The sequence below is a fragment of the Apis cerana genome, linkage group LG8 (assembly GCF_029169275.1).
Source record: "Apis cerana isolate GH-2021 linkage group LG8, AcerK_1.0, whole genome shotgun sequence".
In the NCBI taxonomy this organism is placed as follows: domain Eukaryota; kingdom Metazoa; phylum Arthropoda; class Insecta; order Hymenoptera; family Apidae; genus Apis; species Apis cerana.
In genome coordinates, this window is record NC_083859.1 from 7,145,015 (window position 1) to 7,167,772 (window position 22,758).

Genomic DNA, 22,758 nt, shown 5'->3' on the forward strand with positions numbered 1-22,758 from the left:
ATAGATAGAATTCATTGAAAAAGATGAATCAATGAAAGACCAGACACGCGAATTCTAATATAATGTAACAACAAATATATATATAAAAGCACATGCATAATTATAAATTATAAAATTTTAAAGCAATAACAAATGGTTTTTCGAAATTGTCCAATAAAAAAATTTTTTTAATTATTTTTAATAGAAAGTAGATGATCGATAACAATTTTAATACTTTTTTACCGACTAAGCAAACGAAATGTTCTTCCTCACCTCTCCACCCGCTTTGAAGCAGGAATCGATAGAAGAATGCGACGTAGCGTGAAGAAAAAAAGGAACAAGCCACGCATTCCTCGAGGTAAATCGAACTTAAGGTGGTTCTCCCCCCATTTTCATGATAACTCACCGTTGGTTTTGCTATGACAAGCCAATGAATATAGAATCAAACATCCGGCACAATGTTCGCTGACACGTCGAACTAATGTACAGTACGTATTTTCATTGAAAACGATGGAAAATCTAATGGTATGCGGTCGAACACACACGGAACACAGGCTGTTTGACACACGAGAGCCAGCCTCGATTCCCCACTACTTAAACATTACGTTGGAATGTCAGGCATTCATTCGTCACAACGCGCTCTATCGGCAAAATTGTCAAAGACGCAAGCGCGTCACAATATTCATATAAATATAATTTAAAAATTCTGTTTTCCCTCCAACAATTATATTTATATTTCACATAATTTTTTATTGATATATAAAATTTTATCAAGAAAATTTTTTTTAATTTTTTTTATCATTAACATCAAATGAACAATTATTAGGAAATTATATAAATAATTTTAATTTAATTATAAACAATTTTTTTAATAATATAGGAAATGTTGAATAGAATATTTTTTTTCAAGAAATTTATTTTATTTGACGATATTTATAACGTTAAAAACAAGAGACATAATCTCTATATATATATTATTTCAATTTTCATATAAAATCTCTATACAAAAGTTATACCAATAATAGAACAAATTCTAAGTTTATAATATTTTGACGTAAATAATCTACGTCAAATGTCAATATTATAATAAAAAAATTTAAAATAAAATAAATAAAATTGATGAAAAAATTAAAAATGAATATTAGATTCATATAGTCTTGAAATATATTCCACGATAAATTTTCAATATTTTTTTCATGATAAAATTGAATTTTTTAAGTATTATATTACATATATCAAATACATTTTCGTCAAGAAAAAAAAATTTAAAATATTGTAGGAACCGAAAAAAAAATAAGGAAGATGAATCCATAATTCTTTTCGATGATTGTGCTTATTTAAATGAGCATAAAATCTCTAATTCTGTAATATAATAATATTTATCACATTTTTTGATCGTCTTCGTCTTCATCACTTATATTATCCAATGCATAGCAAAGCTGTAATTAAATATATTTAAAAAATTAACAAATTTTATAATATCAAAATTAATAAAATTTATAAAATTAAGATACCTCATCCAAATCGGGTCGTTTAAGTATTTCTTCTAATCCTGACAACTTTTCTAAATAATTTGGTATATTACACGCATCCAAAACAAAAGATAAACCCCGATTTTTATATTCAATAATAACAGGCACAGAGCAGGCTGTGCAAGATGTAAATCTGTGAGTAATCGTCAATTGGGTATCATAATTCCATAGGGATCCGCGTATAGTATGTGGTACACATCCCAATAAACCAACTAATTTTGCGTCATTTGAATTGATATTATCTCTGCTATTTCCCACCAATGCCTCTGCTTCAACACTGTTAAATATGAAACAATAAATTATCAAGCATTAATGATAAAGCAATTGAATAAATTCTTTTATTCTTATATACTATATACATAAAGTGTAATATCTAATAAAATTTATTTAAATTTAAATTCACTTCTTACCCTTCGGGATGTTGCAATAGAGCTACCAATAATTCTACTGCCAACCCTGCAGCTATTTGTGATAAACCTGGCCTACTAACTGTGCATTGTTGATCCAATGTTCTGTCAGTTTGTGACTATAAAATAAAACAATTTTCATTAAAAAATAAAATTCATATAAATCCTTTAGACTTAATTTATAAACTTACATTTCCCGGTTGTGTTACATCGTTGCAAAAATAACAGCCAAGATCCATACCACGAGGATTTTTAATTTCTAAGTCTGGAGAAATTTGATTATTAAAATTTCGAGTACCATGTCTCTGTACAGTATAAGAATCAAACCCCAAAGCTGCATTGATAGTAATCTTGTTTTTAGCAGCGCAAAGAACTGTAGGTAACCATCTAGCTTCCCGAGAATCCAATAGAAGAAAGACAACATCGCTTATTTCAATAAGTTCCTCTAATTTTTTCAAAGATTGCTTTGTAGATTCCAGCATGCTTTGACCAACAACGTGTCCGGGCATTGGAATATGTAAAACTATACCTTCTGTATTCTATATTATTAATAAAATTAATATAATGAAGTTTCATATAAAATGAAATTATTTATAATACTTACTATGCTTGGTCGGATATTGAGCAGAGCATCTTTGGCTGCATGAGCTTTATATTTATGCTTTATAGCATCTTGATGATTGTACAAACTTTGACGTACTGTATTACTATGAGATACATGAGAGCTATCGACGAAAATTATGTTATTTACTCCCCAACCTAAGAGAACTCTTGCTACAGAACAACCCAAAGTTCCAGCACCCAATAAAAGGCATTTAAGATTACAGATCTTTTCTAGATCTAGATTAGGAACAAGACGCCATTTCATTAGTTTTAAGTTTAAATTAATAGCTTTGTCTGATAATCTAATAGAAAATAAAAACATTAATGAAGTAATTGATATATTTTCAAAATATTTTTGTATTTAAATTATTTTTAAATAATTACTTAGTTGGATCCATAGTATCAGATAAATCAGCTATAGTGGGACCTAATTTATCATTTGAATTGCTCTCCCAACCCACTAGATGACTCAGAAACAGATTATCTCTTATGTTTTTATAATTTTTATATTCTTTAGTTTTTAGTTTAAAAACGAGACTTTTCTGTGCCTTATTTCCTCGTATAGATATGAATTTAATAATTTTTGAAAAATAATATGTAGGACAATACCAACATAAAAGACATAATAGATTACGTAAAGGCCAGCCTGGATTAGAACTTGTACATGGATCATAAAATGCAAAATAAATTTCAGTATAATCCTAAAAATAATAAATAATAAATAATAAGTAAATAATAAAATATTAAAATATTTTTATTTAAAATTTGTTTATCTTACCTGTGATTGTTTTTCATTATTTATACTGATAATATTTATTCCTGTTGCTAGATCAACAATGCACATTTTATTTTCCTTTGATATTAGTACTGTGAAATAATTTTTTGTTCTACAGTCCAAATGTAAAAAGTCATTACATAAATCTTCAACATGTTTCTCTGAGAATTCTTCTGTGATCGATTTTGGAATTTCTTCATAATACATTTCTGGTAACTTTAAAGGAGTAGGATGTGCAACCCAATAATAAAATCTGTACTTTTTTAAATCTGAATAAGCTAATACTAAAAATAATGAGAGTTTCCATGGATTTTGTAATATTGTTCCATCTTGAATACTGTTTATAATATCTTTTCCCATAGAATCAATAAATTGTTCAGGATTAATTTGACGAAATGCTTCAAAAGTATTTGTATTAATCATATGTCCAAAACAAATAACAGATGATTTATTATTTATTGTTTCCAAGTCTCTAAAAATTACCTATATAGAATTAACTCTGACATACATATCTATTATTTAAGATAAACTAATTAAAGCAATTACATATATATGTTACAGATATAAACTTACTCATTGAACGATGTGAAATCCAGCACCAATGGATTAAAATTATCTTCATTCAATGATTGAAGACTATAACTTCCCCATAAATTGATACTTTTTTCATCCAATTTGAATTTGTCAATCTTCAATTCTACAAATTTTGCCCAAAATGTACAATCTGTAGTAGATCTGAGTTTTGTAAATTTTACAAATTCCGACATTTTTAATTTCTGAAAATGATTTAATCATGTAATAATGTAATATTCATATATTTAATAAAAATATAACACCGAAATGATAACAATAATAATATTTATAAAACACAATTATCTGCTTATTTCAGTCATAGATTTATCAATGTAATTATCAATAATTGAATTAGTAATACATGAAGAAAAAATTCATAGAATCAAAGAAAAAATATAGTTTGTTTTGCTTTAGATAATGAATTTGCGAAATTTTCTTTACGCATGCGCGTCTTTTGTACAATATAATGAATTATACTTCTTTTAAAAATCAAGCAATAAGATTTTTATATACTATAATTTTCTCTAAATTTTTTATCTATAAAAAAATAATAATACATTTTTTTTATAATTATTGTTACAAAACAATCTCAAATTTCTATTAATTTATTCTCAAATAATTAATGCAATATAAAAAGCATTAATTTCAAAATCATAATTGAAAAATTTTTCAATTAAATAATAAAAATAAAAAATATATAGACTATTTTTAATTTATATTTATATATACTTAATTTCATTATTATTGCTAAATAGAAGATCTAATTTAGCCTAAATTTACATAATATCATAATAGAGTTTTCTCTTAATATATTAATTATTTAAATAATTAATATTAATGAAAATAACAATTATTAAAATATAAAAATATTGTTGGTACGGTACTGTTGATGACGTCACAAAGACAGTATGGCCGGACAGCATCGGCTGTCTGCATTGTAACGTACGAAAACGCTTTTTGGGGGTTCGACGGGATATTTTAAAGGAAATATGTCAGATTACTTAAGATCCGCTTTAGGATACTTGAACGGAGCCACGAATACTAATGAATACGTCGGACAAATATTGGAAATCAACAATGTGAAATTACGCGTGACTAAGCTACTCGCCGAGGGTGAGTCTGTCAACCCTTGTAATATCTCATTATTAAACAATTTTATTTTAATTAAAACATTTTTGCATTATGATCGTTTCTAACTATCAAATAAAATTATTTTTTTACGTAATTCAGATGATATAAAAGGATGGTTGACATTGTGCCAACAGTGTGAATTATCCTCCTTTTGACATGTGTCAAATTTGTTTTGACATTCAGCTATATAATACGAAAGTGACCGAACTTTATAATCTATATTAGTGTTAAAGAAAAATAATTAGTTATCTAAATGCATTTAAATATTTATATTTGTAGATATTTTTAAAAATTTAATATATAATTCATTATTTAAATATTATATAATTTATTATAGTAAAAATATATTTTTAATTAAAAATTTTTTTTCATATTAAGAGAATTTTAATTCATTCAAATATTGATATTTAAAAAATATCAATAAAATAATAAAATTTCAGTAAAAAATTCATTAAATATTTGTATAATATTAAAAATATATTTATTTTCAAGTTATTTATTATAATAAATAATTAATATTAAAATACTTGTATCAACAGGTGGTTGGGCTTTAGTATTTGCTGTTGAAGATATAAAAACAGGAAAAGAATATGCACTTAAGGTGAATTATCTATTTACATTTATATTATTTTAAAATATTAAAAAAGGTCATTCTAATATGGACTTATATTTTCAGAGACTCATAGCAATTGATGAAGATACTAATAAAATTATTATACAAGAAATAGAAACTTTAAAAAGATTATCTGGTCATCCAAATATAATTCAGTATCTTTATGCTCAGCGTTTGGATCGTGAAGATCGTAAAGGATATGAGTATTTGTTAGTAACAGAATTATGCCCTGGAGGTACAGTAGCAGATACACTTAGAAACTTATCTACAAATGCTCTGACTCTTGCTCAGATTTGTAAAATAGCCTATCAAGCTACAAGAGCTGTGCATCATATGCATAGTCAACAACCTGAACCACTTGTACACAGAGACATAAAATTAGAGAATTTTCTTATTGGAAGTGATGGTCTGATTAAACTTTGCGATTTTGGAAGTACTTCTAATCAGCAGATTTTACCTAATCCTTCTTGGAATGCTCAGAAACGAGCTACTTTAGAGGATCAAATGGCAAAATATACTACACCAATGTATCGAGCTCCAGAAATGATGGATACATGGAACAATGAGCCTATTGGTCCTCCAGTTGATTGTTGGGCGCTTGGCTGTATAATATACTCCTTAATAACACTCAGGCATCCATTTCCTGAAGGTATAAAATTTATAGTATGTTCATAATAAATTAATTCTTATCTCGTTTCATTTTATTTGTAGGTAACAAACTTGCAATAGTCAATGGGAAGTATGCTCCACTTCCACCTAATCCTCGGTTAATTTGCCTTCACGACATAGTAAAAGGATGTCTGGAGGTATCTCCTGTACGAAGATTGACTACATCAATGATTTTGGAGCGTTTAGCGGCGATAGCTGAGTCAAACAATTTTGATCCCAGAGAACCCCCAAAAGTGGAAGTCCCAATAAAAACCCCACCGCCTCCCAGACCTGCTCAACCACCCAGCACACCTACTCCACCACCGAGACCATCTCCTCCAACAAATGTACCTCTTTCAAAACCTGTCTCAATGACTCAGACTATTGCCAAGGTCCCCGTAGCTCAAACAACAGGCCTATTTAGCTCATTGAAAGGCGGTGCTGGAAACATTTTGCGAAACCTAAAGGATACTTCAAGCAAAATGATGTATTCTATGCAACAAAGCATGGCCAGAACTGAATTAGATGCCAGTTACTTAACGTCGCGTATATTAATTATGCCCTATCCAGCAGATGGAATAGAATCTGCTTACAGAGCTAATCATATAGAGGATGTAAGAGCATTTTTACAGGCTCGACATCCTCCACCAGCTCGTATACAATTATATAATTTATCTCGAGGACGACCAAATATGTCTAGACTTCCTGGTAGACATATTGACTGTTCTTTTGCCTATGCTTCCTCGGATTCTAATGCTCCGTTATTATCAGCCTTGTATCAGATATGTCAAGATATTTATCGATATTTGAATGCCGATTTTAATCACATTGTAGTATTATATTGCAATGTAAGTATAGAATATATAAAATATTTGAAATTGAAAAATTACAAAATTAGTGAAATTATTATAAAATATAATAGAAAAAAAGATTTTTATTTTTGCATTAAACAATGAAACTTTAACAAAAATACAAAATTTATATTTTTTATTTTATTTCATTTATTTATTTATTTTTTTTTTTATTTTAATATTTTTTCTTTTTAAAAACTCTATATGTTATACTTAAATTAATATAATTTATATTAATTAAAAAATATAATAAAATTTTTCTTTTTTTAGGATGGGTACACAACCAGTGCCACAATTGCCTGTACTTTGTTAATTTATGCTAAAGCGTTTAATACTCCTAAGGAGGCAATAGCGATGTTTACAACTAGGCGACAATCTCCTCAGTTGCAGCCGTCGGAATTACGTAGTATTAATTATATGAGTTTGCTGAGTGCCGGTGTACAACCTCATACTAAGCCTTTAATTCTTCGTTCTTTAATAATTAAACCAGTTCCATTATTTACTAGGGCAAAAGATGGTTGTAGACCTTATATTGATATTTATAGCAATGGAGCTTTAGTATTCTCTACTAAACGACCAGAATATGAAGATATAAAATTGTTTGGAATGATGAAAGGAAAAGTTTCATTAGCACTTGGTAATGCTACAGTTAGAGGAGACGTTACTCTAGTTATATTCCATGCGAGGCAGCAATTGGGACGTATGATTGGAATTAAAATTGCTTCTGTTCACTTTCATACGGGTTACATACCACATACTGAATCTGAATTAATATTCAAGAAAAAGGATTTAGATGATGCACCTGAAATTGGTGGAAATTTTAGTGTTATTTTAAATATTGCGATGTCTGAAGAAAATTCGAAAATGGCTAGAGTTCCAGCTCCTTGGGAAGCAGAATTACATTCGGAAATAGAACCAGATCCATTATTCGGATCTACTTTAGAAATGGAGGAGACTTTAGAAAGCTTTAGAACTACTAAATCAGAAGAAGTAAGTTATATGGTTTTAAAAATATTTAATATTTCAATTGTATATTTTAATTATTTTAAAATTATTTTAAAATAGACTCAAAAGGAAACCATAGTTCCATCACCAGTTGAAGCACAAAGCAATGTTAATGTACAACAAGAAGTACCTCAACAATCTGTAGAAAATATAGAGAAGGAAGAAGAAATCAAGTTACAAGAAGCTGATTTGTTAAACTTAGGAATGCCAGGCACCAGTACCATAAACAATACTCCACAAATTGCAGCGAATCCGGGATTAGATATTTTTTCTAATTCTAGTCAAAAAGAAAGTGATCTCTTAGGAGGATTCGGTAATTTTATTCAACAAGAAACGAAAAATACTGTATCCACTATTACTAATCCCGTTCAGAATGACCTACTTTTTGGTCACGATCAGCCTATTAATAGGAACGATAATAGTAACAATAATCTAAGCGATTTGTTCTTCAATCAAAATCAGTCTATTACAAAGCAAAATCTCGAAGATTTATTTGATCCACTTGGTAAAAGCACTGTAAACAATCTGTTAGGAAACACTAAATCGAATAATGCAAAACCTCCACCTGAAGAAAATTTTCCAAGAAATTCGAGCGTTCCGAATTTTACAGCTCAAAACAAAGATCCCTTCACAAATCTTGCCAGCTCTTTGGGAGCTGGACTAACTTCTAGCTGGAATGGAACACCAAAAAATTCTAACACTCCACAATCAACTAGTCCTGCTCCTGCTAGCACGCCAATCCATTCGAGTCCTAATACGCACAGAAATACAATTAACGAGACCAATACTTCTGATAATACTGCCTCAGGCAATAAAACGAATAAATCAAGTGGAGATGCTTTTGAAGATCTATTAGGTAGTCAAGGATATAATTTCTTTAGTTCACGGAAAGCAGAAAAAGATAGTCCAAAGACAATAAATCAAATGAGGAAAATGGAAGCAGCCAAGACTATGGATCCAGATAGATTGAAAATAGCTGAATGGACAGAAGGGAAAAAGGGTAATTTAAGGGCTCTTCTTTGTTCATTACATACAGTTTTGTGGCCTGAAGCTGATAGATGGCAACGGTGTGAAATGCATCAATTAGTTACTACGGCAGATGTGAAGAAAGCTTATAGAAAAGCTTGTTTAGCTGTGCATCCAGATAAGGTATTATTTAAAATCTGAAATTACTAAATAAGAAATTAATGTAAATATATATTGTATCTGACTTTAATGTTTTTTTTTATATTTTTTTTAGCAAGCAGGAACGGCTAACGAGAATATTGCAAAATTAATTTTCATGGAACTGAATAATGCATGGAGCACATTTGAAAACGATGCATCACAACAAAATTTATTTAGTTAATTACTTCGATATGACTGTAATACGCTTCTTATGTCCACGAGTTAAGGTAGTTCCTAGCAAAAAGAGAGAGACCCGAGAATTATTAATTATTATTATTAATTGTAAGATATCTCTCTATGTTACATTCCGGCTAATGTTATCTTAGCTGTAGTAAAAAAAAAATAAGTAAGAATTTTAACGAATGCAAATTTTCGAGTACTGTATTTGAATGGCAACGCGTGTACATGCATCTCTTTATGATATAAAAAAGCCTTGTAAGATTACTTAAAAAAAGTAAACTCTGTTAAGTGTAACTGCGGCATAACGTATATATGTATATAAAGTAAAATGTAAATTAAGGAAGATTCCAAATATATAAAGATATTTTCCGGTCGATTATATTAATGTCTTTGATATTAAACCAATTCCCATTATTATCAAGAATTCTTTAATATTTAATAAATTTAAATATTTAATTTTAAAAATCATAATATATAATAAAAAATTTATTACATTCTATAATAAAAAAAATTATTTTAAATATTTTAAAATAATTAGTTATTATATAATAAAAGACACAATGTTATGATTTTTATATTTTTTTAAAAAGAAATTCCAAAATAGAAAGAAAAAAATCTTATTTTATGATAGTTGGAAAAATATTTATATATATGTGTCCTACAGTAACTTATGTGTAACTTATATGAAAGAAAAGAACTATTCAGTAAATTCAACTATTATTATACTCATTTGAGAATAAATAATGTCATTATTGCATTATAATATAATGTATCAATATATCACATATATATATGTGATATTTAAGTTTTTTTTAAAAATTGAAAATTTTTTGAAAACAAAATATAAATATTAATATGAATAAGTTAAGAAAAATATATTCTTTTTCTTTATAAGATTATAACAAAATATTTATCATTATATTATACTGATTATGTCACTATATTATATTAATATTAATAAAAACTAATGAAATCTAATTTTTATCTAATCTAATTATTAATTAAATTAAAATTAATTTAAAATTAATTTAAAAAAATTAAATTTTACCAATTAAATTTAATTTAAAAAAATTTGTAATTTGGGGATATCAAAATTTAAAAATTTCGATTCTATTAAAGTTCCATATCTTATAACTTTAGAAAATAAATATTAAAAAATTATAAATTATAAATATTATACAGTATACAAAATAATTATAAAAAATCATAAAAATTTTTTACAACAGTAATTTGTTGACGTATATGTATTCCTCTATATATATATGTATTATGTATTCCTCTTTATAACTTACCTTATTTTTTTTTATTATGTTTATTATTATTGAAAACTCATTATTGATTAGAAATAAATATATTGTTTAAAAAAAAACATTTTCCTATATTTTATCTACCAAATTTATAAACGTTAACTTAATCTCCTAAACTAATATATATACTAATATATATATATATTATATATAACATAACATATATTTGTAATTTTTTATTTCATTATATTTTCTCTGTTTTCAGTTTATTAAACTTATGAAATTATGTAAAATGAAAAAACACAAATATAACCTAACTAAATTTTAAAAATTATATTAAACGATTCTTAAATAACACAACGCAACTCACAAAAATTACCAATCGTTATACGTGATGAACAGTTTCAAAAATAAAAGCCCAAATCAATACTTATATGCTCGATCATTAAAATGAAATAATCGAAAATTAAATGCGATCATACGTATTATTTCACAATTAAATTTCTACTTATTATATATTTATTTCATTTTTTATTTCAGAATTATTATTTTATTATTTTATTATCTTGGTAAGATTAAATTATTTACGATTATAGTGACATATAAATATTATTATTATTTTTTAATCATTTCTTTTTACGTCGTTTGTTCAATATTTGCCGCCTAAAGTTTTGTTATATATAAGAACACAAAATTGACTACAAAAATAGATAATATAATGCACATTATTCAGAACCATTCTTAATAGTTCTTTAATAATATATTAAAGTAGATATTATACAGCAAGTGTTGAAAAAATATATATATACACAAGAACAAATACTAATGCATTGATATTTATTTTGGATAAAAACAAAATTATCAATACGCAGAATTTCAATACGTGCGAATTTTATATTTAGTATAAATCAATATTAAGATTATAATCATTATATCATTATTCATCTAATTTTTGCATTATTAAACATTGTCAATAATTTATTCAATAAACAGAACTTTATGATAAATAACGCGAATTATGATTATTTAGCTGCATTTCTTCTCCTTTTTTTAATTATTTTATGCGTCGAAGATATCAAAATTGTTAATTTTTGCATAATTCATATATTTCTTTGTTCTGCCGACGACTTTTTAATCTTTTCAGTAAGTATAATTAATATTTTGTTGATAAAATGTTATTTATGAGTGACTTATTTATAAAAATTTTTATGATAGTATGATATTTTTATGATAAATTTTTTATCGATAAATTCGATTTTTTCATAAGTTATTTTAATGGATAATGAATATTATTATATAAAAAGAGATATTAAAGATAATTTTCACTCCAAGAATCTTGAATTTAGTTCTCCATTCATGATTGATGATGAAGATGAAGTTCTAAATGCTATAGAAAATCATGGAAATATGAATTTTTATATGGCTAATTATATTAAAGATGCTATGAAAATGATGTTCATTATGCGTAGTCATCATATGCTCACTGATGTTATATTAGAAGTGGAATCAGAATTGTTCTATGCACATAAAGTCATTTTAGCTGCTGCTAGTCCATACTTTAAGGTAATTCTTTTTAAAAATTCAAAATACATCAAATAAATACAAAATTACATTGGATTATTGGTCATATTTTAGACAATATTTACAGAAGACTTAAAAAAATCTCAAATATCTAAAATAAAACTTCAAGGTGTCAATTCAACAACCATGGCGTGCTTAATATATTTCATGTATACTGGCAAAATAAGAATTACAGAGATTACAGTATGTTCTCTTTTATCAGCAGCTACAATGTTTCAGGTATGCAAAAATATTATCTTAATAAAAAAAAATTATTTCATAATATTTATTATATTTCCCATCATTTATCATATAGATTAGTAATGTCATAGATGCGTGTTATGTATTTTTAAAAAAACAATTACATCCCACAACTAATATTGGATTTACTAATTTTCCCGAACAATACAATTACTTGAATATATGTCAAAAAGTAAGCATAAAGCAAGAAATATCTCAACAATCAGCAGAAAATGTAAAGGAGAAAACCAAAAATAAATCCAAATTACAAGAAACTGATTTGTTGAATTTAGAAATACCAGATAGTAGTAGTATAAATAATATTGCGAATTCTGGATTAAGTAACTTTTCTAATCAGAAAGAAGGTGATCTTTTAGGAGAATTTAATAATTTTTTTCAGCAAGAAACAAAAAATACTATACCTATCATTACTGATCCTATTCAGAATAATTTAATTTTTTATGACCAGCCTACTAGGAATGATAATAATAACTTGAATGATTTATTTTTGAATGAAAATCAAACTACTTCAAAGCAAAATCTTGAAGATTTATTTGATTCACTTGGTAAAAAATCTATGAATAATCTATTAGAAAATGTACAAAACATTAAGTTGAATAAGAAGTCCTCATTAAAGGAAAATTTTCCAAGAAATTCGAACGTTCAAAACAAGAATTTCTTAGTAAACCTTGTCAATTCTTTGGGAGCTACTGAACTAACTTCTATCTGGAATGAAACAACAAGAAATTCTAATATTCCATCAGCTAGCACATCAATTAATTCAAATTCTAATAGACATAGAATTAATGATATTAATATTGCTAATATTGCTTCGGACAGTAAAACTAATAAATCAAATGGAGATGTTTTCAAAGATTTATTAGATAGTCAAGGATACAATTTTTTTAATTCACGAAAAACTGAAAAAGACAATCCAAAAACAATAAATCAAATGAGGAAAATAGAAGCAGCCAAGATTATAGATCCGGATAGATTAAAAATTGTTGAATGGACAGAAGGAAAAAGAAGTAATTTGAGAGCTCTTCTTTCTTCGTTACATATGGTTTTATGGTCAGAAGCTAAATGGCAACGATGCGAAATGCATCAATTAGTCACTACTGCAGATGTAAAGAAAGCTTATAGAAAAGCTTGTTTAGCTGTGCATCCAGATAAGGTATTGTTAAAAAATTTAAAATTACAAAATAAAAAATTAATATAGATTATATATTTGATTTTAATATTTTTTGTATTATTTTTTCTAGCAAGCAGGAACAGTTAACGAAAATATTGCAAAATTAATTTTTATGGAACTGAACAATGCATGGAATACGTTCAAAAACGATGCGTTGCAACAAAATTTATTTTAATTATTCATTATTTTTTTTAAATTTATTATTTCGATTATTAAATGTAAAAAACTTCTTTGTTTTATATTCCGACTAATTTTAACTGTAGTGAAAAAAAAATCAATAAAAATCCAATTCGAAAAAATTTAGCGATTGCAAATCGAAATTATATTTGAATGGTTCCATACATTCTTTATAATATTAAAAAAAATTTTGTAAATAAATTGTGTTAAGTGCAGCATAACATATATATGTGTATAAGATAAAATATAATTTATGAAAAATAATTTTTAAAAACATGTAGAAATATTTTTCGTCCGATATTTTTCCTATATTATTATTATAAATATTTTTCCTATATTAACTCAATATTGTTATCAAGATTTTTCTTTCATATTTAAAAAATTTAAATTTTAAAAACCATAATTTGTAACATTTTATAATAAAGATTATTCAGAAATGATTTATTATTTTCCTTAAATAAAAGAACAATATCATAATTTTCTGAAAAAAAATTAAAAAATTAAAAAAAAATTCGATCTTATTTTTCAATATCTTATAATCTAAGGAGAAATGCATATGATATACATACTTGTATGTGTGCGAGAAAATAGTATGTGTATCGTAGGGGTGAAATTTAAAGGGAGGGGCTGCTCGAAAATGGCTGTTATGGGGTAGGACGTTTAGAAAAGGGCAACTGACGGTTCATCCCTGTCTTCCACATTGACCAATTGACATTATTTTACGACAATTGATACGGTTACCTAATCGATAGCTATTATGTGGCGGCTAAAAAGTAATCTTCGTGCTCTTCTTCATCCGCCCCCGGATTTGCGACATATGATTCGCTTTGGGAAAAGGTAAACTATCTTCACTATTTGCCTTTCCTAAACATTTAAACTTGGTAAGTTTAATCATTAAATTTATTCAACTTTGTGCTTTGTTCTATCATGTGTAAAAAATCCGATTATGTTTTTAATAAAGTAAAATTTATAAACGGAAAAGTGCAAGTGTGTGAAAAACATTTTCGGGCAAAACGTTACATGATAAAAAAAATATTTTTTATGAGAGTAGAGTTATTTTTCATTAGTAAGATTTAATCATGAAAAATATTCTTCATATAATAAAAACGCAAAATATTCGAATTGTTATTGTCAACAAGGTATTTTAATTTGTAATGTGTCTATGAAACATAAATGATATATATAATTAAAATATGAAAATAACAAATTATTTTGTTCTAATTTTAACAATTACAGATTGGAACCTTACATGAATAATGTAAACCAGACGAGCTAAGTAAAGAATAACGCAGAGGAGAAACACATATAAGCAAAGAAGATGTTCGGCTTCTTTCGAAGAATTTTATTCCTTTTTTTGTTGGGAACTTCTTTTTGTTTTTGCTCCACAGATCCTGCCAGATCTGTGAGAGCAATTAAAGGACGATTTCGAACATCTTATGCTGCATGGCGTATAGTGTTTTCTTTGACACAACCACAAGGTTCGCTAAAAACGGATGTACAAAAAGCATGGGAAAAAGCAAGGCTGGAATCATCTCATGCAGACATGAATGTATCTTTCATAGAAGCTCCACCTAAGACAGATTCGCTATCCTATCCTCTGTCATTATTGAACAAATTTTGCAATGAAATTAAAGGTGGAAGAACTGCATTAAGTATCATTATTGGAGGAGGCTCTGCAGCTAAATTTCTTGTAACTGCTGCAGCTTCATTAAATATTCCAGCATTGTGGTTACCGTTCACTCATGAAGATTTTCTTAGACAGGTTTGTTATAAGTTCAATTATTTATTATAATTAATTTTAGCATAATTACTAAAAAAATTGTAATTTACAGGGAAATCTTGGTCAATTCGAAAGTCGTATAGGGTCTAGTACAAAGGAAGTGGGAGCAGCTGCTGCTGCTTTGATGCACAGAGCAAACTGGCATGCATTCACTCTTCTTATAGATACTACTTTGCTTCCAATCAATGATTTATTACATGCAAATCAAACAATTTTAACACCTAGAACCATTATACATCTTCCGACAAATGATAAAACTTTGAGAATTAGACTGAGAAGAGTTGCCGAGCAAGGGGGTAGTGGAGGAGTCATAGTAATGGGTTCTGACTTGAATAGTGCACGAAAAATATTAGCTATTGCTGGCAAGTATGAAATGCTTGCAGGAAGATTTCTATGGCTTTGGCTGGACTTGAAAGCAGAATTAAGACCTAATGAACCAAATGTTATCAGCTCTCATATTATATATAGCTCAAGATCATCGATAGCAACGAATGAAAATCCTTCAGCCCTAGAGAGTATAAATCGAAACATGAATCTCGTAGCAGAAAACCAGTTATCTTTAAATTCCTTGCCCAATTTATCGAATGATATACATCGATTACAAGAATATAGGTGGCAAAACGAAATGTCTGTGAATAAACAAGAAGATAAAAATTTTAATTTTGATGATGATGAAGATATTAGAATAAAGGACAAGGAATTGAATTCCAAAGATTTTATGCCAGTTGGTATGCTAGTATTAAGGCCATCTGGTATAAAATTAATGGGTAGTGATACTATATTATCCAGAATGATCAGGGAAACTTCTCAGGCATTGGACGAAACATTTATAGAAGTAAAACCTAGATTGAATCGTTTAAATGAGGCTCAAATGGAAGAGAACTTTATACCAGAATGCTTCTCAAAAAATAATGCCAAATTTTTGACAAGCAAAATGAGGCATACTGTTTCAAAGACTTTAACTCAGAAGTTGAGGAATTCTGTAAGTCAACTTTCTAAGGACAAAGCTAAATTTCATTTGTTGAACTTACAAGCCATAAGATTTCCAGGAAATAAGACTCAATTGAGGTATGTTTAAACAATATTCATTCTTTCAATTAAATATAAATATTCATAAATATTATTTTAATTTTTTTTCCATAGATGGACCAAAGTTGGCACAGTAAAAGGTGGAAAAGAAGTTCATTTGGATACCATAATTTGGCCAGGGGGAGGTATTGTGCCAGCATATTTAGAACAAGGAGGCGAAAAAATTGGCATGCCAATGTATCGCATAGTAACAGCATTGGCACCACCATTTACAATGGTTACAAATCTACAGGAAGGTCTCTGCTTGAGAGGAGTTTTTTGTCGTCAAGAAAATACTCTGATGTGCTGTTACGGTTTAAGCATGGACCTGATGTCCTTGGTATCTCGTGAATTAGGATTCCGATATGACTTATATTTGGTGAAAGATGGTCTGTTTGGAAAGAGAAATGGCAGCACGTGGAATGGGATTATGGGAGAATTAGTTTCTAGTCGAGCTCAACTGGCCTTTGCACCGCTCAGTGTGTCTGCTCGTAGAGCGGAAGTAGTTGACTTTACCACGCCATATTTCTTCAGTGGAGTCAGCTTTCTTACTGCGCCAAAACTCAAATCAGAAATATCGCTATTTGCTTTTCTATTTCCATTCAGTCCAGAATTGTGGATCGCTGTTTTTACATCGTTGAACTTCACTGCCACAGCAGTGGCACTGTACGAGTGGTTCAGCCCGTTCGGTCTGAACCCATGGGGTAGACAACGAAGCAAGAACTTTTCGATAGCCTCTGCCTTGTGGGTGATGTGGGGTCTCCTTTGTGGACATTTAGTTGCCTTCAAGGCACCGAAATCCTGGCCTAACAAATTTTTGATCAATATTTGGGGTGGTTTCTCGGTTATCTTTGTAGCCTCTTATACAGCCAACATAGCTGCCCTTATCGCGGGCCTTTTTTTCCATCCTGCAGTAAGCAATTATCATGATAAAAGTGTAAGAACATATTTTTATTGTATAACAACATTGAATATATATTATCTCGAATGATAATGAAAATTAATATCTGTTGCAGTTGTTATTACAGAAGGTTGGTGCACCAAGAGCATCCGCAGCCGAATATTATGTACAGAAAGCAAACGCACAATTATGGTCCCACATGGCTAGATATTCTTTATCAAATGTTGCTGAGGGTGTAGAAAGATTAAGAAATGGTAGTTTAGATATACTTATAGCAGACACTCCTATTTTAGATTACTATCGAGCGATAGATGATGGTTGTCGATTGCAAAAAATCGGAGATACTATAAATGAAGATACTTATGCTGTTGCTCTTACCAAGGGCCATCCTTTGAAAGAAAGTATATCCAGAGTTATAGCTAATTATACAAGTACTGGATTACTGGATATTCTGCAAGAAAAATGGTAGTTTATTAAAATTATATAATTTTAAGTATAATCTAATAAAAAAATTAAATAAATTAAAACTAACTATCTAGGTATGGTGGTTTACCCTGCATTCGAGGAAGAGAAGGAATGGATACCGGTTTTGAACATGAACAAGGGGGACAACCTAGACCATTAGGTGTTGCGTCTGTAGCTGGCGTATTCTGTCTTTTAGGAATGGGTGTTGTTCTCGGTACAATTATTTTAGCTGGGGAACACTTATTTTACAAATATACATTGCCCAGATTGAGACACAGACCGGAGGATTCTATATGGCGCAGCCGTAATGTGATGTTCTTCTCACAGAAACTATACAGATTCATCAATTGCGTAGAGCTGGTATCGCCACATCATGCTGCCAGAGAACTGGTTCACACGGTACGACAAGGACAAATTGCCTCCCTTTTTCAAAAAAGTGTCAAACGAGTAAGTAACTTTTTGTTTCAGTAAATTTGTAATATTTTTCATATATCTACAAGGTATCCATGTTCCAGAAGGAACACGAACAACGTCGAAGACGCAAAAGTAAAGCTCAGTTTTTCGAGATGATCCAAGAAATTCGAAGGTGAACTAAAGAATCTAAGAAATTATTTCATGCTTTAGATATAATTTAACAAGAATAATATTTTAATTTTACAGAGTTCAACAAGAGGAAAAAATAGAAACTGTATCAGAAGAGCAGGAAAAGATATCCACCATCAAGAAAGAAGAGAAACTTATAAAGGGAAGAGAAAGAAGCAAAAGCAAAAGTCCTTTAATGCCTCGGAGTCCAAAAAGGTCAGAGAAGAGTAGAAGTTCGACCAATCTATCAAGTTCTAGATTAGGATTGTCTCCTATCAGTTTGGAGGCTCCTATGAAGCCCAGAGAATTTACTCTAAGTAGTACCAATTTAAGAGCGAGAAGTCCTCTTGAAACGGTGGGTCGTCGTTTGAGTCATGGAGATGGTGGATCACCACCTCCACGTTTAGGTTCTCATTTCGGAGGTAGTGCAACATTAAGACCTTTAGCTCCGACAAAAAGCGATTCCACCGGTAGTACAACGCCAACGATTAAAGGTGAATCGACTGGAGGAGGTGCACCTACGCCTAGATATGCCAGAAGTCCAGCGAAACGAGGACAATCGTTTCCAGTATTCGCTACCTTAAGACCACCACATTCTTCTACCTATCATATATCCAAAAGTCCATTGTTATCGCCGAATAACGAATTAACTTCGGCCATAGGGAGAAAGTTATCTCGTGAATGGGGTTCAGGAACAATAGATATCAGCAGGTCCTCAGAAGCGGTGGCCAGTGGTTCCACTTACACATTAAATCAAGAAATAACATTGTCTCTAGAACGGCCATCGCATGAGAAGATCCAGGATGATACTTTGCCCATTAAGAAGCCTATAAGAAGAGCAAGAAGCCATGAAAACAGAGATACTGGCAAGCTGATGGCCGATTTACCATCACCAAGACTTACCGCTCAACCGGTAGTAGGAGGCCGATCGGTAAGCGAACGAACGAAAAAACAATTAGAATCCGAATTGAAAGCAATTTTAAGTGCTAGAGCCCATCATCGCGATCTGCATCCTCCTTGATAGATAACAGGCTATGTCACTTAATTTCAATAAAAAAGGGAGAGAAAAAGAAAAAATTCTTACAAAAGTGAGTCTTAAAAGCTTCAAAAATCGTTGCCTCTGAGGGGCTTTGATCGATTTAAGCAATATCAGATTTATAGGTCAATTTGTAGAGGAAAAATCAGACAAACAGTAAAATAAAAAAAAGATATATATAAACGAAAAAATATATACATAGACACAGTGTCTTCGGAAGTATTTAAAATGTAACACAAGAAAGAGATTCTCCCATAAGAAAAACGAAATCTCTTTATCTGTTCATGTTGTTACATACATTGATAATACTGATAGAATATATTGATTAAAAAAAAACGGAAAAAAAAGTGCTATAAAACTTTAGTAGATTGTCTCTAATAAGTAGTGACTTAAATGAGTAACTGAAATATTTTCTTGTTGGCATTTTAAACTCTACAGATGTTGTCGGTCTGAGCGAGTCTCTCTTTAAATTATAATGCGATTATTAGACGTCGTACACTGCCGTATTTCTCGATTTTATTTTAATCATTTGTAGATGATTCATTAACTTTTTTCAGTTCGCTATTTGAAAGAAATACAATGAAGATTTAAATGTTCGTATAAAAAAATGATGAATATTAAAATAAGAAGAGTTAACGTTGAATAGACTTAAGTGAAAAGTAAGGAATATTGATTTATGAAATTTCACTGACTCGCATACTGCCATATACCTTTTAATAATTCTCTCATGGAGAGGGAGAGACTCGCTCATAAAATTCTCGACATAGAATGACCATTTACTAAAAGAAAAAAAATACATAATCTTATTAAAAATATTATCTTATTCAGAAGAAAAAAAAAAGAATGAATAATAAATATTTAAAGGCGGATGAAATTTTAATCAGATAAATCTTTTTTACGGATTGCTGGTATGTCATTATATAGAATCAAATTCTATTAACAAACATTTAATGATCGTATGCACACATCAATCATTCTATTTGTAATTTCATTCATTGATAATAGAAAAAATCATACGTTTACTATACAATATCCTTCATCCCATTATTGTTATTATTATTATTATTATTATCAACTATTGAACATATTCAAAAATTGCACATATGCATTGTTGGATCATCGGAATTGAACATACATATACATATGCACTCTCTGTTGTTTCTTCTTTTTTATTTTCTAGAAAAACTGAAAATAGAGTAACGTCCTTTCAATTTAATCCCAATTATCCTAACTTAGACTTTTAGAATGAATGTGTGGGACTAAATTAATTCAAAATAATTGATGAGCGAGGCCTTAGGAGTAGTCGATCCGCCCAATTCTTTACTTATGAATATAGCATTTAATCGTATTACTGAGCAATTCGCTATACAATTATAAATTATACATAGAAGATAGCGATTTAGTTTCATAGTTTCTCGTTAGGCATTGTATCTGACACTCATAATTGAAATTCCTGAAAGTTTAATGAGGTAGACTCTCACGAATGCATGTTAGATCCCTGAAATTCAAAAATACATTTAAATAAATTCAAATACACATCAGAGATTCAATAAGTTAATGAAGTTGCTTGATGATTAATTACGTACATTTAAATCTTCATTCTGCTGCATGATAACAAATAATCATTATGAATGAAAGTGTCTCAATTAATTGCATTTGTTTCACTGTTTAAATAATTATCAGCATTTATATATTATCATTTTTTAGCTAACAGATTTTTGAGAGTATCTCATATGTGAAGATGAAAGAAAATTATTATTATTACATTAAAAATGATAAAATTGATTTCTATTACATTTTTTTAATTAGATTAATATTGAAAAAAAAAAGCAACTGTCTTGCTTACAATAGCAAATTCAGGAATTAATCAAAATACAAATATAGGGGGCCAGTTTAGAGTCACCCAAGCCTAACTAAATCAAAGATAGACTTATTAAATTAATTAATAGCTGTAAAATTCTTTAATATGTGGGTTCTGCCAGTAATTTGGTTCAGTAGTGATATATTCATTTTTTTCAATTAATATCCAAATGATATTCATTTACTTCAATATGTATAAAAAAAAAAGAGAAAAAAGAAAGAAAGCTGTCTTCTGAAAGTCCTTGTACATATGTGTCTTCTACTCTAGATACCTGAAGAGGCATTATTGCACTGAATTAAAGGTCGAGCCCCCTATTTCATTGTGCGCCAACAAGAACCTATACAACATGAACATTTTGTGGAAAGATTAGAGCAAAAATTATTTTTAATTCTATCTTTATTACAATTTAAAAATTATTACATGTAATAATAAAAAATTGAATCGGCCTATTTAATATAAGAAAAATATATTTTATTTTTTGGTTAAATTATATGAAAATTTATAAATCTTTTCATGCTCTTTTCTTTCCATTTTTTAAATTAATATGAAATGTTCTCTTTCATCTATAAATTTCATCTATAATATAAAATAATTTAAAATTGAAACATTCGAAAAATCGAACTTTGAAAAAATAATAATTAATTATTTAAATTTAAAATAAATTTTTACAATTTTATAATTCTTAAGAATAATTAATATCATAATAGCCTTAATTATTTCTATATTTTATGGCAATAAAATTATCCACATCATAGAACACTGCCATAATTTTAAGTATTATTAATTTAAAATTAATTTAAAAATTTTGTCAAATTATTATTATATTAGATTGTAATGTCTAAACATACATATTCTTTAAATCTTTTTTAAAAATTTTGAAAATTTCTCAATGAAATTCGAATTTTTCAAAGTTCGAATTATGATGGTATATTGCAAATAAATAAAAAAAAAATATTTTTTTTCTTAAATTTATAACAAAATATATCAAAATTAATCAATATAATTATGAGAACATTTCTAATAAAAATATAGAATATTAATAAATAAAAAATTTTCATTGAATTCTATGCATAAAAATATCTTAATTCACAGAACAAGGTTCCTATTATCTTTGAAATTTATTTTTTCAATAACCACTACAAAATGGAACTTTGTATGTTGTGAAAATCTAATAATAAATTTCTT

At 28.5% G+C, this 22,758-nt stretch overlaps 4 protein-coding genes and 2 long non-coding RNA genes across 10 annotated transcripts in view; 4 read left to right on the top strand and 2 right to left on the bottom strand.

Annotated features, from left to right (window-relative positions):
- LOC108001689 (uncharacterized) overlaps positions 1 to 22,758 on the bottom strand; it is a 32,028-nt gene that overhangs the window by 1,872 nt on the left and 7,398 nt on the right. The window contains exons 1-9 of one of the 3 annotated variants that reach the window (XM_028668639.2): positions 4,754 to 4,890; positions 3,870 to 4,072; positions 3,300 to 3,768; positions 2,906 to 3,222; positions 2,523 to 2,823; positions 2,110 to 2,457; positions 1,922 to 2,037; positions 1,494 to 1,788; positions 386 to 1,418 (exon numbers count right to left, since the gene is read on the bottom strand). In XM_028668639.2, coding sequence (XP_028524440.1) covers positions 1,362 to 1,418; positions 1,494 to 1,788; positions 1,922 to 2,037; positions 2,110 to 2,457; positions 2,523 to 2,823; positions 2,906 to 3,222; positions 3,300 to 3,768; positions 3,870 to 4,072; positions 4,754 to 4,792 — 2,145 coding nt within the window. In that variant the 5' untranslated portion in view covers positions 4,793 to 4,890 and the 3' untranslated portion in view covers positions 386 to 1,361. Of the gene's footprint in view, positions 1 to 385; positions 1,419 to 1,493; positions 1,789 to 1,921; positions 2,038 to 2,109; positions 2,458 to 2,522; positions 2,824 to 2,905; positions 3,223 to 3,299; positions 3,780 to 3,869; positions 4,073 to 4,753; positions 4,891 to 22,758 lie in introns of those variants that run through there. The other 2 variants (XM_062078503.1, XM_017062836.2) reach the window with 2 other exon arrangements.
- On the top strand, positions 228 to 4,168 carry LOC133666581 (uncharacterized). Its single transcript, XR_009830906.1, has 2 exons — positions 228 to 337; positions 3,858 to 4,168. It is a non-coding gene; the product is annotated as an uncharacterized LOC133666581 (long non-coding RNA).
- Positions 4,849 to 9,843, top strand: LOC108001688 (cyclin-G-associated kinase). Its single transcript, XM_017062833.3, has 7 exons — positions 4,849 to 4,982; positions 5,540 to 5,601; positions 5,677 to 6,262; positions 6,325 to 7,109; positions 7,383 to 8,102; positions 8,178 to 9,266; positions 9,358 to 9,843. The coding sequence occupies exons 1-7, from the start codon at positions 4,859 to 4,861 to the stop codon at positions 9,463 to 9,465; spliced, it is 3,474 nt and encodes a 1,157-aa protein (XP_016918322.1). The 5' UTR covers positions 4,849 to 4,858; the 3' UTR covers positions 9,466 to 9,843.
- On the top strand, positions 11,575 to 14,154 carry LOC108001693 (clustered-asparagine-rich protein). 2 transcript variants are annotated; one of them, XM_062078504.1, is made up of 5 exons: positions 11,575 to 11,854; positions 12,044 to 12,274; positions 12,347 to 12,511; positions 12,588 to 13,685; positions 13,774 to 14,154. In XM_062078504.1, exons 1-5 carry the CDS (start codon positions 11,711 to 11,713, stop codon positions 13,876 to 13,878), a joined length of 1,743 nt encoding a protein of 580 aa, XP_061934488.1. In that variant the 5' UTR covers positions 11,575 to 11,710; the 3' UTR covers positions 13,879 to 14,154. The 2 variants fall into 2 exon arrangements, with proteins under 2 accessions (XP_061934488.1, XP_016918330.1); XM_017062841.2 differs by having other exon boundaries at positions 11,713 to 12,274.
- LOC114578035 (uncharacterized) lies at positions 13,376 to 21,440 on the bottom strand. The gene is made up of 3 exons (XR_003698614.2): positions 21,299 to 21,440; positions 18,162 to 21,210; positions 13,376 to 18,080 (listed from the first exon to the last, which is right to left on the bottom strand). It is a non-coding gene; the product is annotated as an uncharacterized LOC114578035 (long non-coding RNA).
- Positions 15,199 to 19,903, top strand: LOC108001687 (uncharacterized). Of its 2 annotated transcripts, none has more exons than XM_062078501.1 (7): positions 15,199 to 15,642; positions 15,713 to 16,728; positions 16,804 to 17,665; positions 17,745 to 18,094; positions 18,169 to 18,541; positions 18,610 to 18,680; positions 18,755 to 19,903. In XM_062078501.1, exons 1-7 carry the CDS (start codon positions 15,199 to 15,201, stop codon positions 19,695 to 19,697), a joined length of 4,059 nt encoding a protein of 1,352 aa, XP_061934485.1. In that variant the 3' UTR covers positions 19,698 to 19,903. The 2 variants fall into 2 exon arrangements, with proteins under 2 accessions (XP_061934485.1, XP_061934486.1); XM_062078502.1 differs by having other exon boundaries at positions 18,613 to 18,680.

Coding starts and splice junctions, on each gene's coding strand:
- LOC108001688 (XM_017062833.3), top strand. CDS start 4,859: ATGTCAGATTACTTAAGATCCGCTTTAGGATACTTGAACGGAGCCACG. Junction 5,602..5,676: donor GAAAAGAATATGCACTTAAG/GTGAATTATCTA, acceptor TTATATTTTCAG/AGACTCATAGCAATTGATGA. Junction 7,110..7,382: donor TTGTAGTATTATATTGCAAT/GTAAGTATAGAA, acceptor TTCTTTTTTTAG/GATGGGTACACAACCAGTGC.
- LOC108001693 (XM_062078504.1), top strand. CDS start 11,711: ATGATAAATAACGCGAATTATGATTATTTAGCTGCATTTCTTCTCCTT. Junction 12,275..12,346: donor CTGCTAGTCCATACTTTAAG/GTAATTCTTTTT, acceptor GTCATATTTTAG/ACAATATTTACAGAAGACTT. Junction 12,512..12,587: donor CAGCAGCTACAATGTTTCAG/GTATGCAAAAAT, acceptor TTTATCATATAG/ATTAGTAATGTCATAGATGC.
- LOC108001687 (XM_062078501.1), top strand. CDS start 15,199: ATGTTCGGCTTCTTTCGAAGAATTTTATTCCTTTTTTTGTTGGGAACT. Junction 18,095..18,168: donor GATATTCTGCAAGAAAAATG/GTAGTTTATTAA, acceptor CTAACTATCTAG/GTATGGTGGTTTACCCTGCA. Junction 18,542..18,609: donor TTCAAAAAAGTGTCAAACGA/GTAAGTAACTTT, acceptor TCCATGTTCCAG/AAGGAACACGAACAACGTCG.